This window comes from Sarcophilus harrisii, chromosome 3, assembly GCF_902635505.1.
Source record: "Sarcophilus harrisii chromosome 3, mSarHar1.11, whole genome shotgun sequence".
In the NCBI taxonomy this organism is placed as follows: domain Eukaryota; kingdom Metazoa; phylum Chordata; class Mammalia; order Dasyuromorphia; family Dasyuridae; genus Sarcophilus; species Sarcophilus harrisii.
In genome coordinates, this window is record NC_045428.1 from 147,609,375 (window position 1) to 147,631,315 (window position 21,941).

General features: G+C 38.3%; 1 protein-coding gene across 1 annotated transcript in view; it reads left to right on the plus strand.

Annotated features, from left to right (window-relative positions):
• Positions 1 to 3,731: 3,731 nt before the first annotated feature.
• UBAC2 (UBA domain containing 2) overlaps positions 3,732 to 21,941 on the plus strand; it is a 251,807-nt gene continuing 233,597 nt past the window's right edge. The window contains exon 1 of the mRNA XM_031958618.1: positions 3,732 to 4,090. Coding sequence (XP_031814478.1) covers positions 3,790 to 4,090 — 301 coding nt within the window. The 5' untranslated portion in view covers positions 3,732 to 3,789. The remainder of the gene's footprint in view (positions 4,091 to 21,941) is intronic.

The following is a 21,941-nucleotide window of genomic DNA, read 5'->3' on the forward strand; positions in this document are numbered from 1 at the left end:
TGGAATACTGCAGTCCAATACAGGGAAAGGAAATAATCTCCCTTATCTGCCATTTTTGTTTCAGTTCTCCTGAATAAAATGCCCCTTTCAGAATAAGCTGAATGCTCCAAATCTTATCATTGTGCTGCTAATTCAGCCTTACATACTTCCCAACTCCCTTAGCATCTTCTCCCCTCTGACTGGAGCACTGAAGGATGAAGCATTAAACTGCTTAAGTAGCTTTGCTTCTCGTCCCCCCTCCTCCTTTTCCATCTTCTTTTAGTGTCTTCCCCTTTTAGATTGCAAACTTCTTGAAGGGAGGAATTATCTTTTTAAAAGGTTCTCTCAAATGCTTGGCATAGTGTCTGGTGTAATAGAAGCTTAATGTTTATTGAACTGAAAATTGTTGTGAGAGTTGAAAAAGCCAAAGGATACACAGTTTGGGACAGCCCTGGTGTTGGGGAGAAAGAAAGGACTCTGCCCATAGGTCACAATCTCAACTCAAAAACCTTGAATTTAGGTATAATTGCTGAGATCGTAAGTCACAGTCCTGGACAATGGTCTTGGTTCATGTGATGCAAGTAGACTCTATTGAGGATACTCACTAAATGAAGAAGTGAGATGGACACAAGGCAGTCTGCAGGGGCCCTGGATAGAGTTGGACATCCCAACAAGGTGAAACAGTGGATTTCAAAAGTTCTTAGGACCAGATATTGGGGGTAGGGAAGTGAGGTCAAACCTGGGGTTGACATATACCGAGGGAACCATGGAGGTTTTTGGCTGCTAGCTGATATTTACCTTCCCAATGTTGAATTGTTGTGATCAGCACAACACAAATGGGCTAGTGGGAGTTGAAAATAAGGGGATGGGGTGGCTGGCAATTTAACAGAGCTGTTTATTAAGAGAGATCATGCTGCTTATATATCTTAAAACCAAGTTATTATGAAAGGCATTGTTTTGTGACTAACCCTGGTTCGTTTTCTATGATCAAATTCTCTGAAGCATGCTGTTAGTTTCTAGGGACTCAAATGTATGTAAAGTTCACAATGATCCAGTAATGGTGCCAGGACCTTATGTTTTCCCATGATTTCAAGCTTAAATGCATTCTTGATTAATCTTAGGAGGAGAGCATCCTAGTTATTGAAGTTTCTAGTTTCCTGGGAGTTCTCTACAGTGGATTAAAGGAAGGAAGGCAGGAGGAAGGAACTAAATACTGTGCCTACAATGTTCCATATATTTTCATTTGACCCTCACAATAATCCTGGGAGTTATTATCCCTATTTTACAACTGAGGAAATTGAGGCAATCAGAGGTTAAGGTCACCCAGTTACTAAGCCTCTGTGGTTGGATCTAAATTCAGGTCCTACTGACTCCAGGCCTGAAGCTCTTTCCATTGCTTTACTTAGCTGATTTCTTTTTCTGGTGTTTGTTTTTTTCATTTTTGCTTCCCCAGGACTTCTTGGTTTAATAGTCAATAGAAGTTATCATATTTCCCTACACTGCTTTAGGCAGACATCAAGCACAAATACTTAGTTCTCTGTTCTTCCCTTACATATTTAACATGTTCTGTTACAGTTAAAAATGTAAAAAGCACTGAATTGGAAGTCCAAGGATAAGGAATTGGACTCATTTCTTCTACTTACTGGCAGACATTAGGCACATGACAATCTTTCTTTAGGTCTAGATATTTTTCACTATCAGAAATGAGGGGAGAATGGGAGGGAGGAGGGACAACTAACTGGTGGACATGTTTTGTTTTTTTTTCCAGCTCTGAATCTCTATTTCACCTATTAAGTCACAAACTTCCATCCTACCCTACCAACCACTCTTCGGAGGCAGAAACTTGAAGAGTATAGTTGATTTTTCCGTGTGTATGACAGCCAGGGATTTAATTTAGGGATGTCTATACATTACATCTAAGTCTCTCCAGTATCAGATGCAAAAAGTATTCCTAGAGTTCAAGGTAGTAATTTTCAAAATGATTGGCTAAGAAAAATAGAATTATTTTCTGGTAATTATTAAATTAGGGGAAAAAAAAAAAACTCAATTTGGGTTTAAATTCCATCAGATTCAGACTATGGGCAAGTCAAATAACCTCTCAGTATTGACCTCTCTCCCAGACTGCAATTTGTACAACTGCTATAGATCTGTATTAGCTGTGTATATATATATATATATATTTTTTTTTTTTTTTTTGGTGTGTGTGAATCAGTTGTCAATGAAAACAAAGAATCTTTACTAGTTTAGTGGAAATATTAAAAAAAAAAACACAACCTTCTAAATAATATTCAAAATTCACAAATTAAGACATTAAAAAAATGCTATGACTATGAGAGTTCACCCTTCGGTATACATTCTTAAAACAGGCAGAATTTCATCTGCTCAACAATTCTAATTACTTACTATGTGGCTAAGGAAGAAGAAACGGGTCATCCAATTCTTTTTTTTTTTTTTTTTTAATTTAATAGCCTTTTATTTACAGGATATATGCATGGGTAACTTTACAGCATTAACAATTGCCAAACCTCTTGTTCCAATTTTTTACCTCTTACCCCCCCCCCCAACCCCTCCCCTAGATGGCAGGATGACCAGTAGATGTTAAATACATTAAAATATAAATTAGATACACAATAAGTATACAGGGTCATCCAATTCTTAAGAGATTTCAAGTTTAAAGTTACTTTTGAGGTTATCCAATACAACATTTAATTTTCAATTCAATAAAGATTTTTTTATATTATTTTTTATTTTATATTATTTTATATATTATTTTTAATAAAAACTTTTATTACAGATCATGCCCAAGGTTAAGCCCATTTCCAGAAGGAAGACCCAGTGAAGTGAAGTTAACCCCAAAAGCAAACTGGTGGCTGAACCGGGCTTTCGAACCGAGGTGTTATGAATCCAAATCCAAAATACAGCTTTTGCCCTCAATGAACTGATATAGGACAACGCGGCCCAGACATTAAATATGAAATAATGCACGCTACGGACAGCCCGGGTGAGACGCAAAGGCCTATGGGAAATCTGAGTACTTTGGCAAGTTCTTGGCTAACTTTTCCAAGAGCTGAGGGATCCGGGGGCGTCCCGGGAAAAGCGGCGTTCGTAATCAGCTTTTAAGGTGTGGAGGTTCTTTAGTTAGATCTCACGGTGAACGCCTCCCCCGCAGTATCCGAGGAAGGGGGCAGGAAGTCTCGTGCTAGGGCGCGAGGGAAGCGGGTGGGGAGCAGGGCGGAAGAACAGGCTCTCCCCGAGCCAGCAAAGACCAGAGCTTTGCAAGGCCTCCGAAGTGAAAGGAAAGAGATTAAGCCCGGACTGACCAAAGGCATCAGGCCCACGTCAGCTCTCCTCTGGGAAGGCGAGTCGCCGCGAGCTCCCGAGCTCGGCCTAGCCGCGGAACCGGAGCGGTCACCGCTCTCAGAGAATGAACTCCGTGGTACATGCGCAAAACGCGCCGGCGCTACCAACTGTATGGAGAGTGGGGAGCGAGAGTCCAGAATATACCAAAGCACGAGAAGCGGGGGGGAGAGGAGGCAGGACTTTTTCTGCTATTTAGAAGGATGGGGGAAATTGTATTGGAAGAGTCTAGCACAGGACCTAGGTGGGAGAATTACGCCAAATCATAGCCCTTTCTTTACCCAGGCTTGTGCTTTTACTTTCCAGCCCCTCCCTCCGGTGACTTTTATCAATGAAGGCCCCGCCTCCTCTCAAGTCTTTCCCACACTTTCTCCCCCGGCTCGATTCGTTTACACTTAAGACCCCGGAACCGTAGTGCAACACTTTTTCCTCAGCAGGAAGAGGGGCGGGCCGATGGAGCATGTGCACTCGGGAGCAGGCGCATGCGCAATGACCAGTCGCCGGCGTCTCGTGTTTCCTTTCGCGCGTAGCGGAGTCCTGTGGTATTTTGGACCCCGCTGTGTCTGCGCCTGCGCCTGCGCCGAAGGCTCCTTATTCTCCACCTCCACACCCCCTCCCTTCCCCCACGCGGCAGGCGCCCCTCCCCCATTCATTCCCTGTCTGCCCCCCTCCCCCCACCCTCTCTCTAGACCTTCCCCCTGGCGGGGGTTCGGGAGCGGGACCATGTTCACCAGCACCGGATCGAGTGGGCTCTGTGAGTACCGGCCGCGCCCCCCTGGCCCCGCCCCGAAGGAGGCTTAGAGTGGGCAGTGGGAAACGGGAAGTGAGTGTGTGGTTTGCGGTGGGGGGGCTGGGGCAGAGGCGGAGAGTACCAGCGCTCCTGTTACACCTCTCCCCTGGGACTGGGGGCGGGGCGGGGATAGTCCTCGCGGGGACCCGGGGGGGGGCGTGACTGCCCCACTCTGGTTCCTGGGTTGGAAATAGCCGCGACTCGGAGCTCCTAGAATCATCCGAGGCTCCCCGCTTCCTCTCCCGCGGCTGGGCCAGCCGCTGGGATGGGACCGGCCGCTGCCCTGAGCCCGGCAGCGCTGCCGGACTGGGCCGGACTCGTTCTCCCTCTGAGAACTCCCCTGCCCCCCAAATTAGAGGGCTCGCTCGTGCCCTCACCACTGCCGGTCCTGATGCCCGGCTGCTGGGAAGGGGGCGGGGCGGCCGCCAATGGGGAGACCCCTTACTGAGCACTTGCTTCGCCGCTTTTTTTATTTTATTTTTTTTCTTTCATATTTATTTTTTTCTAACCTCGATCGGACCACGCCGCCGACTTTTTGTCCTAAGGACTAGGAGATCATTCCCTTCTCTGGTTCGGGAGTGGGTTCCACGGTTGCGTCCCGTCCCTCTCACGCTTTACTACGGTCCTTGCTCTTCCTATCTTTAGACTTAAAAAAAAAAAAAAATTGTAGTGGGGGAGGGGTTTTGGGACGCTTGTCAGAGGTGGCAAACTGATTTGTTGAGTGTGATTTTCGATTGAATGAACGCTAGTGGCCAGCAGGTAGAAGGCGCAGAGAAGGACGGTCTTGTAGTAGTTTCTAGTGTGAGCTTATTCTTCATTTGCAGGACTAGGGATTCTCCGGAGGTGTATTGTTTACTAAACAAACTGAAGCTTTGACGTGCTTAATCACCAGCCTTTATACTATAATGATGTTCACTCTAAGGACTGGGACTTTTCTATCTGACTTGCAGCTGAGACTTTCTGGAAATGTGCTCTTCTCCGTTAGAGCGTGAGCTGCTTTACGGGGGGGGGGACTGTCTGACTTTTCTATTACTATCCCCAGAAGTTAGCAGTTTTGTGTAATAAATAAATAAATATATAAATAATAAATAAATAAATAAATGCTTTATTTAGGTTTTCCAATAAAAATAGCATTTAAATAACTTTTGAGATTTGCAAATGTTCATGTTGTTATTTCATGTCATTTCATATCCTCTTTTCTCTGTTAGTTTGCTGTTACTGTTTAGTGTAATATCATCCTACTAGTATCATTCTACTAGTCACCCAGGCTCACAATTTAGGTGTCATTCATATTCAGTGGCTGCCCTTTCTTTCTTCCCTCCATAGAATTCTCTCCCTTTTCATTTTTGCCTCCTTATTTTTCTGGCTTTCTTCAAGTTCTGGCTGAAATCCCACCTTTTTTTGCAGAATATTATAATTATGATGATGATAATAATAATAGGAGCACTTTAAATATCAGGCTGTAAAATTCTTGGGAAAAAATCATTTTAGGAATGGAAGACACGATTTGATTTGCATAATTTAGTTCTAATATGAATTTCAGAAATGAAGTCATTAAATATGCATGGCATGAAAGTTAGGTTAAGGATCCCTGACTCCTTGATGTGATACTGTTTCCCCCACCCATGCAGATAGTACTTTTTCTCTAGAGCATAACAGGACTCCTCATGGGTTACTGTGGCTAAAAAAAGTAACCACCTGGTGGCCAACCTTCCCATTTAGTCAGGCTAATTCCCCCTTCCCCCCATCTTGACAAACTGCCAGTTTTTGAAGAGATAGTCAAGTTGATTACTCTTCTGTTGCAGAACGTATGTCCTCAGTGATCCAGGGTCATTTCTATAATCTGATAAGAGAGCCTATGGAGTATAAAACTAGTAGGAACAGCATTCTGAAGCATATAGAAAAATATAAAATGGGAGGAAGTAGGTGGGAAGAATCCAAAGATCCAGCAAAGGTGACTGAGTGGGAGTAGTCAAAAAAGGTAGGAGGAAACCCTAGAGAAAATAGTGTCATGAAAATCTGGGAAGGAGAGTATGGAGAAATTAAAGTTGTTTGACTCTGTCAGGCTGCAGAGAGGTCAAAAAGGATTTGGATTGAGAAAAGCCAATTAGTTTTCTGGTGCAATGATGAGATCAGAAGCCAGACTGTAGAGCCTTAATAGGAGGATGAGAAGAAAGGAAGTAGGACATGGATTTAGAAAGCCTTTTCAAGGAAATTAGTTACAAAAGGGAAGAGAAAATGCAGGATAACTAGTGTGATGAGTAGATTAAATGAGGGTTTGATTTATTTTTGAGGATGGGAGAGACTTGGGAGTGTTTGTAGGAAAGCAACCTGTAGATGTGGAAAGATTGAAGATAAGTGAGAATGGGGATGGATTATAGATGGGTCAATATAATAGACAAGAATTGAATCACTTCAACATATAGAGGGATTTTGCCTTCACTAAGAGGTCTCTTTTTTAAAAAAATAATTTTAAAAATAACTATAATAATTACTTTCTATTTTCAAAACACATGCAAAGATAAAATTTTCAACATTCACACAAATACCGTGCTCCAAATTTTTCTCCCTTCCTTCCCTTCCCATCCATTCCTCTGGACAGCAAGCAATCCAATATATCTTAAACTATGCAATTCCTTTATACATATTTCCACATTGTCTTCAACAATGAGATAATTCAGGCCAGTTCCAATGGTCTTGTGATGAAGAGATCCATCTACTCTCAGAGAGAGAAGTATGGGAACTGAGTGTGGATCACAACATAGCATTCTCACTCTTTCTGTTGTTTGCTTACATTTTGTTTTCTTGTGTTTTTTTTTTTTTTTTTGATCTGATTTTTCTTTTATAGCACGATAAATGTGGAAATATGTTAAGGAGAGCCACGTCCATCAGAATTGATCATTGTATAATCTTACTGTTGCTCTGTACAATGATCTCCTGGTTCTGCTCATTTCACTCAGCATCAGTTCATGTAGGTCTCTCCAGGCTTCTCCAAAATTATCCTGCTGATTGTTTCTTACAGAACAAAAATATCCCATAACATTCATAACTTATTCAACCATTCTCCAAATGATGGGCATCTGTTCAGTTTCCAGTTTATTGCCATTACAAAAGGGCTGCCATAAACATTTTTGCACACATGGGTCCTTTTCCCTCCTTTAAGATATTTTTGGTATGTAAGCCCAGTAGAGACAGTGCTGGATCAAAGGGTATGCACATAATACCCTTTGGGCATAGTTCCAAATTGCTTTCCAGAATGGCTGGATCCATTCACAATTCCACCAACAGTGTATTAGTGTCCCAGTTTTCCCACATCCCACATTCGTCATTATCTCCTAAAGAGATTTTTAAAAAAAGGACATATATGTACAAAGATATTTCTGGCACCTCTTTTTTTTCAGGACAAAGAATTGGAAATTGAGGGGGTGCTATCAGTTGAGGAATGGCTGAATAAATTGTAGTATGTGATACATATTCCATGGTATTTCTGTAAGAAATAATTATAAAATTTTCTTAGAAAAACCTGGAAAGTCCTCCATGAATTCAGGTGAAATGTACTATGTACAAAATGATAGCAACGATCAGTTGTGAATGACTTTGCTATTCTCAGCAATACAGGGATCTAAGACTGTTCTGAAAGACTTAAGATAAAATATAGTCTACCCATATCCAAAGAAAGAACTGGTTGTGTTTGAATATGGACTGAAGCATATTTATTTTTAAATTTTTTTGAGGCTTTTTTTTTGGGGGGGGGATAATGTTTTCTTTTGCAACATGACTTTTATGGAAATGTTTTGCATAACTTCACATGTGCCTTCTCAATGGAGCAGGGAGAGAAAGGGAGAGAATCTGGAATTCAAAATTTAAAAAGAAATGTAAAACATTGTTTTTTATGTTACTGGGGAAAATAAAAAATAGTAAAACAGTTTTAAAAATTAAAAAAAAAAAAGATCATGTGAAACAAGATTTTCAGCTAAGAACATGGAGGAGAGAAAACCATGGAATATTCAAAGAATTATGAAAAGGTTTGGAAGAACCACTATGGAAACTGGGACAGTGAGTTAAATGGGGTTATAAAAAGATTGCCATGTAGCATAGAGACCTTAAGTTATGTGGCACAAATATATAGGAGACAAGGAAAATTTGTATAGGTCAAGATCGATGATAGAAGTGATGAGAAGAGAGAACAATGTAGTTTAATTGATTCACCTAGGGGATAGATAAAATGGAAAAAGGCTAGTACATGGGAAAAATTGGAAGGATGAGGGGTTGGCAATGATTGTGTAGACAAAGAACAAGATTTGGAGTTGTAAGGCAAAAGGAGAGTGGAATAATTATAGACTGATGATGAAGAGAATGTTAGAGTATTAACATGGAAGTGGAGCATTTGTGGGTGATAGCAAGAGCAAAGAGGGGACCATATTTTTGTATAGCTTGGGTGTGGTGGAGGAAGAGGATGTTATGGGAAGTGAGTAAGTCAGGGAACTGTGAGGTTAAGGTGTTTGAAGGAGTATCAGTATATTGAAGTCCCCTCATATGAGGGCAGGGGTTGAGGAGTAGACAGAGAATATGAGTTGAACTCATTAAAGAAAAGAGAATGTTCTGAAAGTTAGTAAATAATGGTTACCAGAATTTTGGGGAGTAGATCTCCAAAGGTCAAAGGTTGTTGAAGAATAGAGATAGAGAGAGAAAGTCTGAAAGTGGCAATGGAGAGCAAAGAATATTCCAACTACCCAACCTTTACTATTGAGTCCTGGGGAATGAGTGAGATTGCAGCCAGTGTTGGCAAGAGTAGCCAGGTGTCATTAGGATAGAGCAAAGCTTTAGTGAGAGAAGATGGAAGGAGAGAAAAAGGAAAAGATTTAAAATGCAAGTAAGTTTATTGCTAATGGAGCAGGCATTCCAGAGAGCCCAGTGGAGGGCAGTGGGTAGCTTTAGTGCATGACATTGGTGATGGCTGTAGCTGGGGGTGGGACTGAGACATGAGGAATTGGGTAATGGATAATGGCATATAAAGTTCATGAAGAAGGAAAGGCAATGGGTACAAATTATGAAGGGCTTTAAATGCAAAAAGATGATTTTATATTTAATCTCTTGATTTATATTTGATATATCCACATATGTGACATGGTCAGATTTGCACCTTAGTAAGATCACTTTTGATAGTTTAGTGGAAGATGGACTGAAGTGGGGAGAGACTTGAAGCCCATCTGCATACCATTGAAGTAGTTCAGACATGAGGCTCTGAAAATCCTCACCAGGGTGGTGGCAGTGCCAGAAGAGAAAAGGCATTTGCCAAAGTCTTTCAAAAGTAAGCTAACATGTTTGAAGTTTTCCTTGATTTTTTGTCACATTACAAGTATATCATCGGAGTGCTTATTCACCTTCTACGTCTTAAATTGGATACTCTGTAGACATCTTAAATTGACATGTCCAAAGCGGAACTCATCATTACCCCCCTCTTCCTGATTTCTCTTGGATTGAACTGTCAAGCTTCCTAGTTACCCACCCAGGCTAGAAACCTAATTGTCCCCAGTACCTCATTCTTACTCCCCCCCGCCCCCCCATCAGTCTGTTGCTATATCTTGTTGATTTTACCTTTGTAATAATGTCTTTCATCTATGCCTCCTTCCTATTTCTGACACTGCCACCGATTAGTACAGATTCTCTTCAGTTCAGGTCTATATTAACCCAATAGTGAGCTAGTTGTTCTCTTTGCCTTAGGTTATCCCTCACTCCAGTCCATCTTCCAATTACTTGTCAAAGTGATCTTCCTAAAGCAAAGTCTTAACCATATCACCCACTCCCCTAAACAATACATTCCAATGGCTTCCTGTTAACTTGAGGATCAAATAGAAAATTCTTGTAAGCCCTTCATTGTGATGGTTTTTCTTGGAGGCCGCCTTAGTATCAGTTGAAGTAAATAATTACTCCAAAATCGCAGCCAGCCAATAAAAGTGCAAACGTTTATTTCTCCTTACAAATTCGCCCGGTTAGTTGAGGCCTGTCTCACTGCCTGGCTCCAAGAGATCTTGTAGTTTTGTCCTTGGCTCTTGCCTCTGCTTTCTTCAGTCTCCAGTCAGCTCCGACTCGTGGCTTCTCAATCTCCAGTCTGTGGCGAGCAGTCTTTTCTTCTAGAGTGTTCTGTCTCAGAGCCCTGTTGATGTTCCGGACAAATTCTTCTAGCTCCAAGAGCTTCCTTCATTTATGTGATCTCCCAAAGGTTAACTCCACCTTCTGGAGGGAGAGGGATTCTGGGTTATCTCCCAGAGTGCTCTCTGGTCCTGAGAGAGGTGTGAATTCAGACTAAGCCAGCCCTGAATTCTCCTGTGAACTCCATTGAGTACTTAGATACTTATGAGCTCTCTAAAGGTGTGAACACAAGCATTGTTCAATCAGTTCCACTTAGTATCTTGTTTCAAGTTCTGGCCCAAAATAACTCCAAGATTAAATTAACTCCAATGTCTTTAACACTTTGTAAAGAAATGTCTTAACACTTTAGTAAAGATTCCAACACTTCATTATCTGGTCCCCTTCCTTTCCAGTCTTCTTGTTCTTCCTTCTATGTCTTATGTGGTCCAGTGACACTAGTCTAGCTGTGTTATCAGAAATAGGGTCACACACACACACACACACACGTATATCTTTTGAGTGGTTACAGATCTCTTTCAGGAGACTCTGTTATGTACTGTTATTTGATGCAACCAGCTCTGGACATCTGAAAGGCTTCATCAGCACAATGAATTTGGCTTAGACTTTAAAATGTATTTCTTCTGTTACATTAGTGGGCAACTTTGTTGGACATGATTTATCTCCCTCTTTTTCTCCTTACCTAATCTTTGTGACCAGAAAGCTGTTAAACAAGATTAACTCACATCATCCAAGCAATCTTTATGATTTAATTTTTCATTAATTCTAGCGCTTCTTGGCTTTTGTCCTTCATAAACTTGATAGTCACATCTATAAGTGGATAGGTGACATCTTGTTGGAAGAAACCTTTAAAGCAGTGTTCTACTCTGCAAAATCAGTTTTTGAAAAGTAATACATAATTATTGCAGTGGACTCTTCATCTTTTAGTCAATAATCTGAGAATAGAGAGGTGTTCCATTGGAAAATGTTGCTTGTGAAAGGCTTCCTATTTCCAAAGGATCTGCCCATTGGGGATCAGTGTGTGTGTGTGTAGATGATTCTTATAAAAATTTCATGTAGATGGATAAGTAGGTTGGTAGTTATTTTCTCATTTGCTTTAAAAAAATGTTTTTTTTAGTGTTAGTAAGGTCTGAACTTGTCTTGTCTTCCCAGCCTTTAGATGTTTTGTAAATCATTGCTTAAGTGTGTCTACCTGTTTCACTTCCACATATACTGGTTTCTTTTTTATTTTATTTTATTTTATTTTTTTTTATTTAATAGCCTTTTATTTACAGGATATATACATGGGTAACTTTACAGCATTAACAATTGCCAAACCTCTTGTTCCAATTTTTTACCTCTTACCCCCCCCACCCCCTCCCCTAGATGTCAGGATGACCAGTAGATGTTAAATATATTAAAATATAACTTAGAAACACAATAAGTATATATGACCAAAACATTATTTTGCTGTACAAAAAGAATCAGACTCTGAAATCTTGTACAATTAGCTTGTGAAGGAAATCAAAAATGCAGGTGTGCATAAATATAGGGATTGGGAATTCAATGTAATGGTTTTTAGTCATCTCCCAGAGTTCTTTTCTGGGCATAGCTAGTTCAGTTCATTACTGCTCCATTAGAAATGATTTGGTTGATCTCGTTGCTGAGGATGGCCTGATCCATCAGAACTGGTCATCATATAGTATTGTTGTTGAAGTATATAATGATCTCCTGGTCCTGCTCATTTCACTCAGCATCAGTTCGTGTAAGTCTCTCCAGGCCTTTCTGAAATTATCCTGTTGGTCATTTCTTACAGAACAGTAATATTCCATAATTTTCATATACCACAATTTATTCAGCCATTCTCCAACTGATGGGCATCCATTCAGTTTCCAGTTTCTAGCCACTACAAAAGGGCTGCCACAAACATTCGTGCACATACAGGTCCCTTTCCCTTCTTTATAATCTCTTTGGGATATAATCCCAGTAGTAACACTGCTGGATCAAAGGGTATGCACAGTTTGATAACTTTTTTTTTTTTATTTAATAGCCTTTTATTTACAGGATATATACATGGGTAACTTTACAGCATTAACAATTGCCAAACCTCTTGTTCCAATTTTTCACCTCTTACCCCCCCCCCCAGATGGCAAGATGACCAGTAGATGTTAAATATATTAAAATATAACTTAGATACACAATAAGTATACATGACCAAAACATTATTTTGCTGTACAAAAAGAATCAGACTCTGAATTATTGTACAATTAGCTTGTGAAGGAAATCAGAAATGCATGTGTGCATAAATATAGGGATTGGGAATTCAATGGTAATGGTTTTAGTCATCTCCCAGAGTTCTTTTTCTGGGTATAGCTAGTTCAGTTCATTACTGCTCCATTAGAAATGATTTGGTTGATCTCGTTGCTGAGGATGGCCTGATCCATCAGAACTGGTCATCATATAGTATTGTTGTTGAAGTATATAATGATCTCCTGGTCCTGCTCATTTCACTCAGCATCAGTTCTGTAAGTCTCTCAGGCCTTTCTGAAATCATCCTGTTGGTCATTTCTTACAGAACAGTAATATTCCATAATTTTCATATACCACAATTTATTCAGCCATTCTCCAACTGATGGGCATCCACTCAGTTTCCAGTTTTTAGCCACTACAAAAAGGGCTGCCACAAACATCTGTGCACATACAGGTCCCTTTCCCTTCTTTAGTATCTCTTTGGGATATAATCCCAGTAGTAACACTGCTGGATCAAAGGGTATGCACAGTTTGATAACTTTTTGAGCATAGTTCCAAACTACTCTCCAAAATGGTTGGATTCGTTCACAACTCCACCAACAACACATATACTGGTTTCTACAGACACAGCTCAGTTCAGCTGCTTTACCTTTTTTTATTTCCTTTGTTTATCATTCCTTTACAAGCACAGTGGGGACTTTGAAGTTTGAGTCTTACTATGGTGGCTCTACTTTGCTTGCTAGAGAGATCAATTTGTTATAAAAATCTCTCTAGAACTATTTTATTTTTATTTTATTGTTCTTTTATTTTTATCCTTAATTAGAGTTTATTAAGCAAGTCTGTGCCAAGAACTTTGCTAGACAGTGAGAATACAAATAATGGAATATTCCCTACTCGAAAGGAGCTTACAGTCTAATGATAGAGACAACAAATACATATAATATACACAATAGGATTTCAAAATACATGGCAGAAATTTTTTCTGATCCTCACTTTTCCAACCTCTCCAAAACGAATGTTTCATCATAGATCAAGTGCATAAGAGATATCTGCTATTTCCATGGTCTTGGACACCAGTAGTCCAGGGAAGATTAAAAATTAGCCTGACCCATAAGCTAGCAACAGTACCACTCCATAATCATCTGACTGACCCCCTAGTCCTTTTCCACTGATAAGAAAATGCAGCCTCCCAACTGCAGACATTTGTTGAGGCTGAGGCAGCCACCATTACGGCAGAGACCTGTGATGCAATAGAGATTTGCAGAACAATAAAGGAAGAGAGGAAATGGGGGCTTGCCTTGTAAGAGCTCAAGTCGACTCCCCTAGCATCAAGAGCACCAGAAGGACAGTGATCAGTATGTCTGTGTCAGAGAATTGAGGAACAGAGGAAACAGTAGGATATCATAATAGGGGGGTGTGGGACGTCTTGTGAGGGGCAACTGAGGTAAAATGTCTGCCATTTTGTTGTGGCTAGTTTTGTCTTCTCAAAAATCAAGTTGGGGTAGAAACTAAGGCTGGTGATGAACTGTGGATTACCTGCTGTGAGAAGTAGCTCAGATGATTTGGTTTCAGCCCCCAAGGAAACCACCGTTAGAGTCCGAAAAGTGAACAATAAGGGGGGGAAACCCCAAAACAGTGAAATTACAAAAGCTCTCAGGAAGAAGAAAACTCAAAGATTTTGAGCATAAGCAAATTAATCTACAGGAAAGACATTAACAGAATTGCTCTTTACATGAGCAAAAGCATATACAGAACAAATATAAAGTGAAAAAATACAAATGTATACCAAGTACTTAAAATACAAAGTAATTTAGGAGTGACGATGTTTGGAGGGGATCAGAAAAGGCTATGTGCAGAAGATGTTATGTCTTAAAAGAAGAAAAATGTCTATGAAACAATACTTGGAAATGGAAGATGGAGTGTTGTGTTTGTGGAATATAGAGAACACCAATATGGCTTATTCTCAGAATGTGAAAGTAATTCCCATTGAGGCTGGAAAGATAAGTTGGGACAAGATTATCTTGGACATTTAAAAACTAAACAGAGGATCTTATATAAATCCTAGTGGCCATAGGAAGAAGCCCCTGGAGTTGATTGAATAGGAGTGGCATATTCAGACATATTCAATGCTTAAGCAAAATTAGTTTGAGAGCAATATGCAGAAGGAACTCAAGTGGTAAGAGACATGTATATGAAAGGCTGTTTCAATATTAGAGGTGTAATAAGGGCCTAAAAAAAGGTGGTGCCTTGATGTGTGAACTTCAAGAGGTCAGAATCAAGAGATCTTCTTTGGTTTTGCCATACTTTAACTGAACTAGCTTCTCAGATTTATGAGGCTCCCTCCCCTATTTCTTTCTTTCTTTTTTTTTTTTTTGGTAAGGTAATTGGGGTTAAGTGACTTGCTTAGGGTCACACAGCCAGGAAGTTTTAAGTGTTTGAAGTTGGATTTGAACTCAGGTCCTCCTGACTCTAGGGTTGTGACTCTAGCCACATAAGGCTGTTCCTTATGAGGCCCTTTTAATTAAAATCTTACATCTTTGAGGTTCTTGTTGTTTGTCCTTTGGACCATGACTTAAGGGAGGAGATGCCATGTCATGCACCTCAATTGGATTTAAGTGAGGGAGGACTGTGAAAGGTCACCTGCCTCACTTTTCCCTCTAGAGCCATCTGGGTCCTGTGGCCAGATAGAGCAGGACGACTGTAGATGGCCCTGGATGCAGTGGGAGACCCTTGGCTTTTTTAGGCTAAGATCTTCAACAGGTCTCAGTTTGACTGAGGCTGCACTCATTCAGTGATTAATAGGTAGCAATTGAAGCAAACTCTCCTCTTTCATCTAATCCAAAAAAAAATCTAAATTAAGAAAGAAATGAATAAATGAATCTGGGAGGGGAAGACCGGCAGAGTTTCTGGCCAAAACAGAAATATGATTTGTTTGGCATACTCTAGACATTTTATTTATTTATTTTTATTTTAAACTCTTTTTTTTTTAATTTGCTGAGGCAATTAGGGTTAAGTGACTTGCCCAGGGTCACACAGCTAGGAAGTGTCTCTAGACATTTTAAACAAACCATTCTTCATCTAAGAATATAATATAGTAGCTAGGTGATGTAGACCTGGAGTCAGAAATATCTAAGTTCAAATTCAACTTCAGACACAGTATTTGTCTGACGTTGGGTAAGAAAGTAAAGCTCTGTTAACCTTGGTTTTCTGATTTGTAAAATGGGAGTAATTTACCTGCTAGATTATATTGGTCTTTTTGTGGCGATTAATTTACATTAGTTAAATTTAAGTATAAGGTTACTACAATAGATGTCATTTTAATTGCTCACTATTCTTTTTCATGGTTGATACATTTTTTAAATGGTTCAAAATTGAGTTTCGTTTAGCATGTCGTATGTTTTTCTCATGATTATTCTTCTAGTTTCATGCTAATTTTGATCTTAAGTTAGTCAGTAGTCCTGATTATTCCTATGTGATTAAAGAATGACTTCCATATTAATAATGAGCCTTTTTCTCCATTAAAATAATATTGACCTCTCTCTTACTGTCTCTCTCCTCCAACCCCTGTGGTACTATTCAGTCATTTTTCTGTCTAGTGCCTTTGGCTTCTTTGCTTCAAGGCAATATTCATAATATGTAAGGATGAGTCTGTGTAGTCATGAGTTTTACCTTCCCTCACTATTCCCCATGTTTTTTCATATATTTTTCATCATTCTCACTTATTTCTACTTTTGTGGTGAAATCATTGTATATCAAAGTGCATAGTACTTGGACAGCTTAGGTGACTCAGTGGATAGAGTACTATCCACTAACTTCCACTAAGGTAGGAAGACCAAAGTTCAAATCCAGCCTCAAACACTAGCTGGTGATCCTGGATAAGTCACATAAACTCTTTGCTTCATCATTTGCTCATCTATAAAATGGGAATAATTATATAATAACATCTACTTCCCAATCTTGTTGTGAGATAATAATTTAAAGCTCTTAGCACTTAGCCTGGAGCATAAAAAAGGTTTATGTATGTTAGTTATATATTGATTTATATGTTGATCAGGTTCTTCGTAGAATTTGTTTTCATTCTCAGCAATAGATGTTGATGCATGAACTACAATTACATTTGTGGTGGGTGGTCTTTTTGCAAAGAGTTATCATAAACACTGCAATATGAAACCAGTTATCCACTAAATTTTCTTTCTTGTCTTTGGGGATATGATAAAACCAACTCCTCCTCCACTTTCATTGTCTCTTCAAGGAGGATTTGTGAATCATCTTTTTTTTTTTTTTTAAGCTACAGCTTCCTTCTGCTGGTGAGAATGACAAGATTGGTATGATTCAGCTCCTTCAATAGCATGTCCACTGCTTGGTTATCAGGCAAACACTTTACATGTATAATACTAACAGCTAAGTCAAAGTTATAAACAGTTTAAAAACTGTGGTTTTTAATATTCTTTGCCCCGAAATTAGGCATGGACCTACACTTAACACCGTATACCAAGATAAGATCAAAATGGGTCCATGATTTGGGGAGATTATAAATAAATTAGAGGAACATAGGAGAGTTTATCTCTCAGACTTGTGGAGGAGGAAGGAATTTGTGACCAAAGAACTAGAGATCATTATTGACCACAAAATAGAAAATTTTGATTATATCAAATTAAAAAACTTTGTACAAACAAAACTAATGCAAACAAGATTAGAAGGGAAGCAACAAACTGAGAAAACATTTTTACAGTTAAAGGTTCTGATAAAGGCCTCATTTCCCATTATATTTAGAGAATTGACTCTAATTTATAAGAAATCAAGCCATTCTCCAATTGATAAATGGTCAAAGGATATGAACAGAAAATTTTTAGATAATGAAATGGAAACAATTTCTACCCATATGAAAGAATGTTCCAAATCACTATTGATCAGAGAAATGCAAATTAAGACAATTCTGAGATACCACTACACACTTGTCAGATTGGCTAAGGTGACAGGAAAAAATAATGATGAATGTTGGAGGGTATGCGGGAAAACTGGGACACTGATGCATTGTTGGTGAAACGGTGAACATTCGAATCCAACCATTCTGGAGAGCAATCTGGAATTATGCCCAAAAAGTTATCAAACTGTGAATACCCTTTGACCCAGCAGTGCTACTCCTGGACTTATACCCCAAAGCGATACTAAAGAAGGGAAAGGGACCTGCGTGTGCCAAAATGTTTGTGGTGGCCCTTTGTGTATTGGCTAGAAACTGGAAAATGAATGGATGCCCATCCATTGGAGAATGGTTGGGTAAACTGTGGTATATGAATGTTATGGAATATTATTGTTCTGTAAGAAATGACCAGCAGGAGGAACACAGAGAGGCTTGGAAAGACTTACATGAACTGATGCTAAGTGAAATGTACAGAACCAAGAGATCATTATACACTTCAACAACAATACTGTATCCTTATACATACATGTATTCTGGTGGAAATGGATGTCTTCGACAAAGAGAAGATCTAATTCAGTTCCAATTGATCAATGATGGACAGACTCAGCTATACCCAGAGAAGGAACACTGGGAAATGAGTGTGAACTGTGTGCATTTTTTGTTTTTCTTCCCAGGTTATTTTTACCTTCTGAATCCAATTCTTCTTGTACAACAAGAGAACTGTACAGTTCTGCACACATATATTGTATTTAGGACATACTATAACATATTTAACATATATAAGATTTTCTGTCATCTAGGGAAGGGGGTGGAGGGAGGGAAGGGAAAAGTCGGAATAGAAGTTAGTGCAAGGGATAATGTAAAAAATTACCCATGCATATGTTCTGTCAATAGAAAGTTATAATAATTAAAAAATATATATTCTCTGCCCCTCTGCTACCATCACTCAGAAGTGAAAGGGAGCTTAAGAAGACTATTATAACATTTTGTACTTTTGTTTCATGGGTCATCCTGACCAAAAAAATTGTCCCCAAGTGGGCAGCCTATTGATGATAAACTTCTCTCTGCTTAGTTGACATGTCCTGAAAAAGCATGCAGAAAGCCTATTTACCATGATAGAAATGGCCAAAACTTGTACTCCCAGGCATAGGCAGCCTAATTCCAGCTATAGTAATGCATGAGAAAAGGATTCTATAGAGGTTGTGTTCTTACAGGATTACAATTTTTCAGTAATTGAGTTATAACTGTACCATGGCAGTTGATTTTTAATTAAACTTAGGTTTAAAAATTGCATCTAAAATTTTTCAAGTAGATGAAAAGTATATATTTAATATATTTCAATTTAATTCAATACTCAATTATTCATTTTTAAAATAAATTCTTGCGTTCTTAATAATCTTTTCTCCCCTTCAATGAGATTAAATTTTATTGGTGGCATTCCAGATGTCCATGGAAAAATACAAAGTTTATGTAAAATAAAGATAAAATAAATTTGAGGTGGGGAATAACTGGGGAGAGGCAGAATAAGAAGATTTTATGTAGGAAGTGCTGATATCTGAACTGCCCCTGGAATATTACCAGAGATAAGCCAGGAAAAAAGCATTAAAGACATGAAAGGTGGTTTGTGCGAGGGATAGAAGAGGGGAGGCAGAATACTAGAACTTAAAATGCTACATGAGGAGCAATATGAAATAAGCCCATAAATGTTAGCTGGAGCCAGATTATAAGAGCTTGAAATGCCAGTTGGCAAGGAGTTTGTATTTTATCCCTAAGCAATGGAAATCGTAAAGTGCGTATCATGCTTAGTAAGCGCTACATATATGTTAGGTCTGTTATCATTCTTCTTCTTATCATCCTTGAGGAAATGGGAAACTTGTAATTTCTTGAATGGGTGATTCACATTCAGACTTTTGATTTAAGATTTTAGCAGCTATGTATGATGAGTTGGTAGGAGATAGAGCAGACTAGAAATACGTAGTCCAATTAGGAGGCTTTTACAATAGTTTAGGCAGAGACATTATTGAGGTAGAATATTTACATTTATCCATCTTTTAATTGCATGTGACCATAGAGAATGGGCTGAATTTCAAATACATATTGTAGCAGACTAATCTCATTTCCTTTTTTGACAAGGTTATTATTGGTACATCAGAGAAACAGATATGCTTTACCTAGACATTAGCAAAGTATTTGACCACATCTGTCATACTGTCTTCATAGATATGATAGAGACATATGGGCAAATGATTGGTATTTTATTTTATTTTATTTTTAATTTAATAGCCTTTTATTTACAGGATATATGCATGGGTAACTTTACAGCATTAACAATTGCCAAACCTCTTGTTCCAATTTTTCACCTCTTACCCCTCCACCCCCTCCCCTAGATGGCAGGATGACCAGTAGATGTTAAATATATTAAAATATAAGTTAGATACACAATAAGTATACATGACCAAAACGTTATTTTGATGTACAAAAAGAATCAGACTCTGAAATATTGTACAATTAGCTTGTGAAGGAAATCAAAAATGCAGGTGTGCATAAATATAGGGATTGGGAATTCAATGTAATGGTTTTTAGTCATCTCCCAGAGTTCTTTTTCTGGGCATAGCTAGTTCAGTTCATTACTGCTCCATTAGAAATGATTTGGTTGATCTCGTTGCTGAGGATGGCCTGGTCCATCAGAACTGGTCATCATATAGTATTGTTGTTGAAGTATATAATGATCTCCTGGTCCTGCTCATTTCACTCAGCATCAGTTCGTGTAAGTCTCTCCAGGCCTTTCTGAAATTATCCTGTTGGTCATTTCTTACAGAACAGTAATATTCCATAATATTCATATACCACAATTTATTCAGCCATTCTTCAACTGATGGGCATCCATTCAGTTTCCAGTTTTTAGCCACTACAAAAAGGGCTGCCACAAACATCTGTGCACATACAGGTCCCTTTCCCTTCTTTATAATCTCTTTGGGATATAATCCCAGTAGTAACACTGCTGGATCAAAGGGTATGCACAGTTTGATAACTTTTTGAGCATAGTTCCAAACTACTCTCCAAAATGGTTGGATTCGTTCACAACTCCAACAACAATGCATCAATGTCCCAGTTTTCCCGCATCCCCTCCAACAATCATCATTTTTTCCTGTCATCTTAGCCAATGATTGGTATTTTAGAAGTTACTGAATGAATAGTCTTCAAAACTGGTAATCAAACCTTATTAAGTTTAAAACTACACTAAGAATTTTATGATACTCAGTACATATTAAAGTATGTAAGTATATAAAAATATAACTACATATATATATAAATATATTTGAGATTATAATATTTGAACAGTATATAAAGAATATGTAATGCCTTTGTGGATATAGATATCTATTTATACACATGCATATATATGTATAGTATATTCTTAGAACAGCTGATTTTTTGCATCTCTTCTTTTAGATATTATTTTTTGTTTGAAGGGTGGGAAATTTTATGGCAGTTAATAGGTGAAATTTTTTTTTTTTTTTTTTTTTTTTTTAGTTTCCACTTGATCAACTACTTGCTTTCTCCGTGTTTGAACCACTTCCTTCATTGGTTAAGATAGGAAATTAATCACTGACTCACCCTACTGTTATAAGTGTATATTAGTAAGGAGTTTAATGAAACTTTTGTTTTTTAAAATAACTTTTACAATGTAGTCAACACATTTTACTATATTTCAGTCATTCTTTTATATATATGTTATACATATACGTGTGTATTAATTCTCCAAAGTATGTTCTTTGAGAACTACTTTGATTTGCTTGTCATTAGAATGGATAGATTTATATTGAAAATTTAGTGGGTAGGTAAATTACTTTGGGACAATCATATAATATGCCAATGATTACATAATATGAAAGCAAGTTGCCATAGTGTTTTTACATATTTCATCCAACAGCAGCAAAATTCGTTGTAAAAAAGTTTTCTTTCATACAACTAAGGAAATAAATCTTGTAAAGTGGAACTAAAACATGACTACTTGAAAAAAAAATTAAGAGAATTTATACATCTGAGGAATCAAAGTGTTGAATTGTTTCTCATTGGAAGGGTATATGTACAGAGAGGCTGTGTGGTATATAGTACAAAGAACACTTTAAAGTGTAGAGAGACCGGGATTGAATCCTGTCTCTAAAACTTGTATTAAATTTGGAAAAATCACTTAACCTTTCCTATATGTATGTAATATATATGACCAAAAGCCATTTCTCAATAGATTAATGCTCATAGGATATGAACATATAACCCAAAAAGAATTGCAAAATATTCCCAACTTTATGAAAGAATGCCCCAAATCACTTGTAATAAGAGAAATAGAAATCAAAATAACCCCAAGGCTTTACTTCACACCCTCTAATTTGACAAAGACAAAGATGATAAAATATAGAAGTAGCAGTGGAGATATTTTGGGATGATGGGCACACTAGTATATTATTGATGGATTTATGAATCTACAAAAACATTTTAGAAAGCAATCTGTAA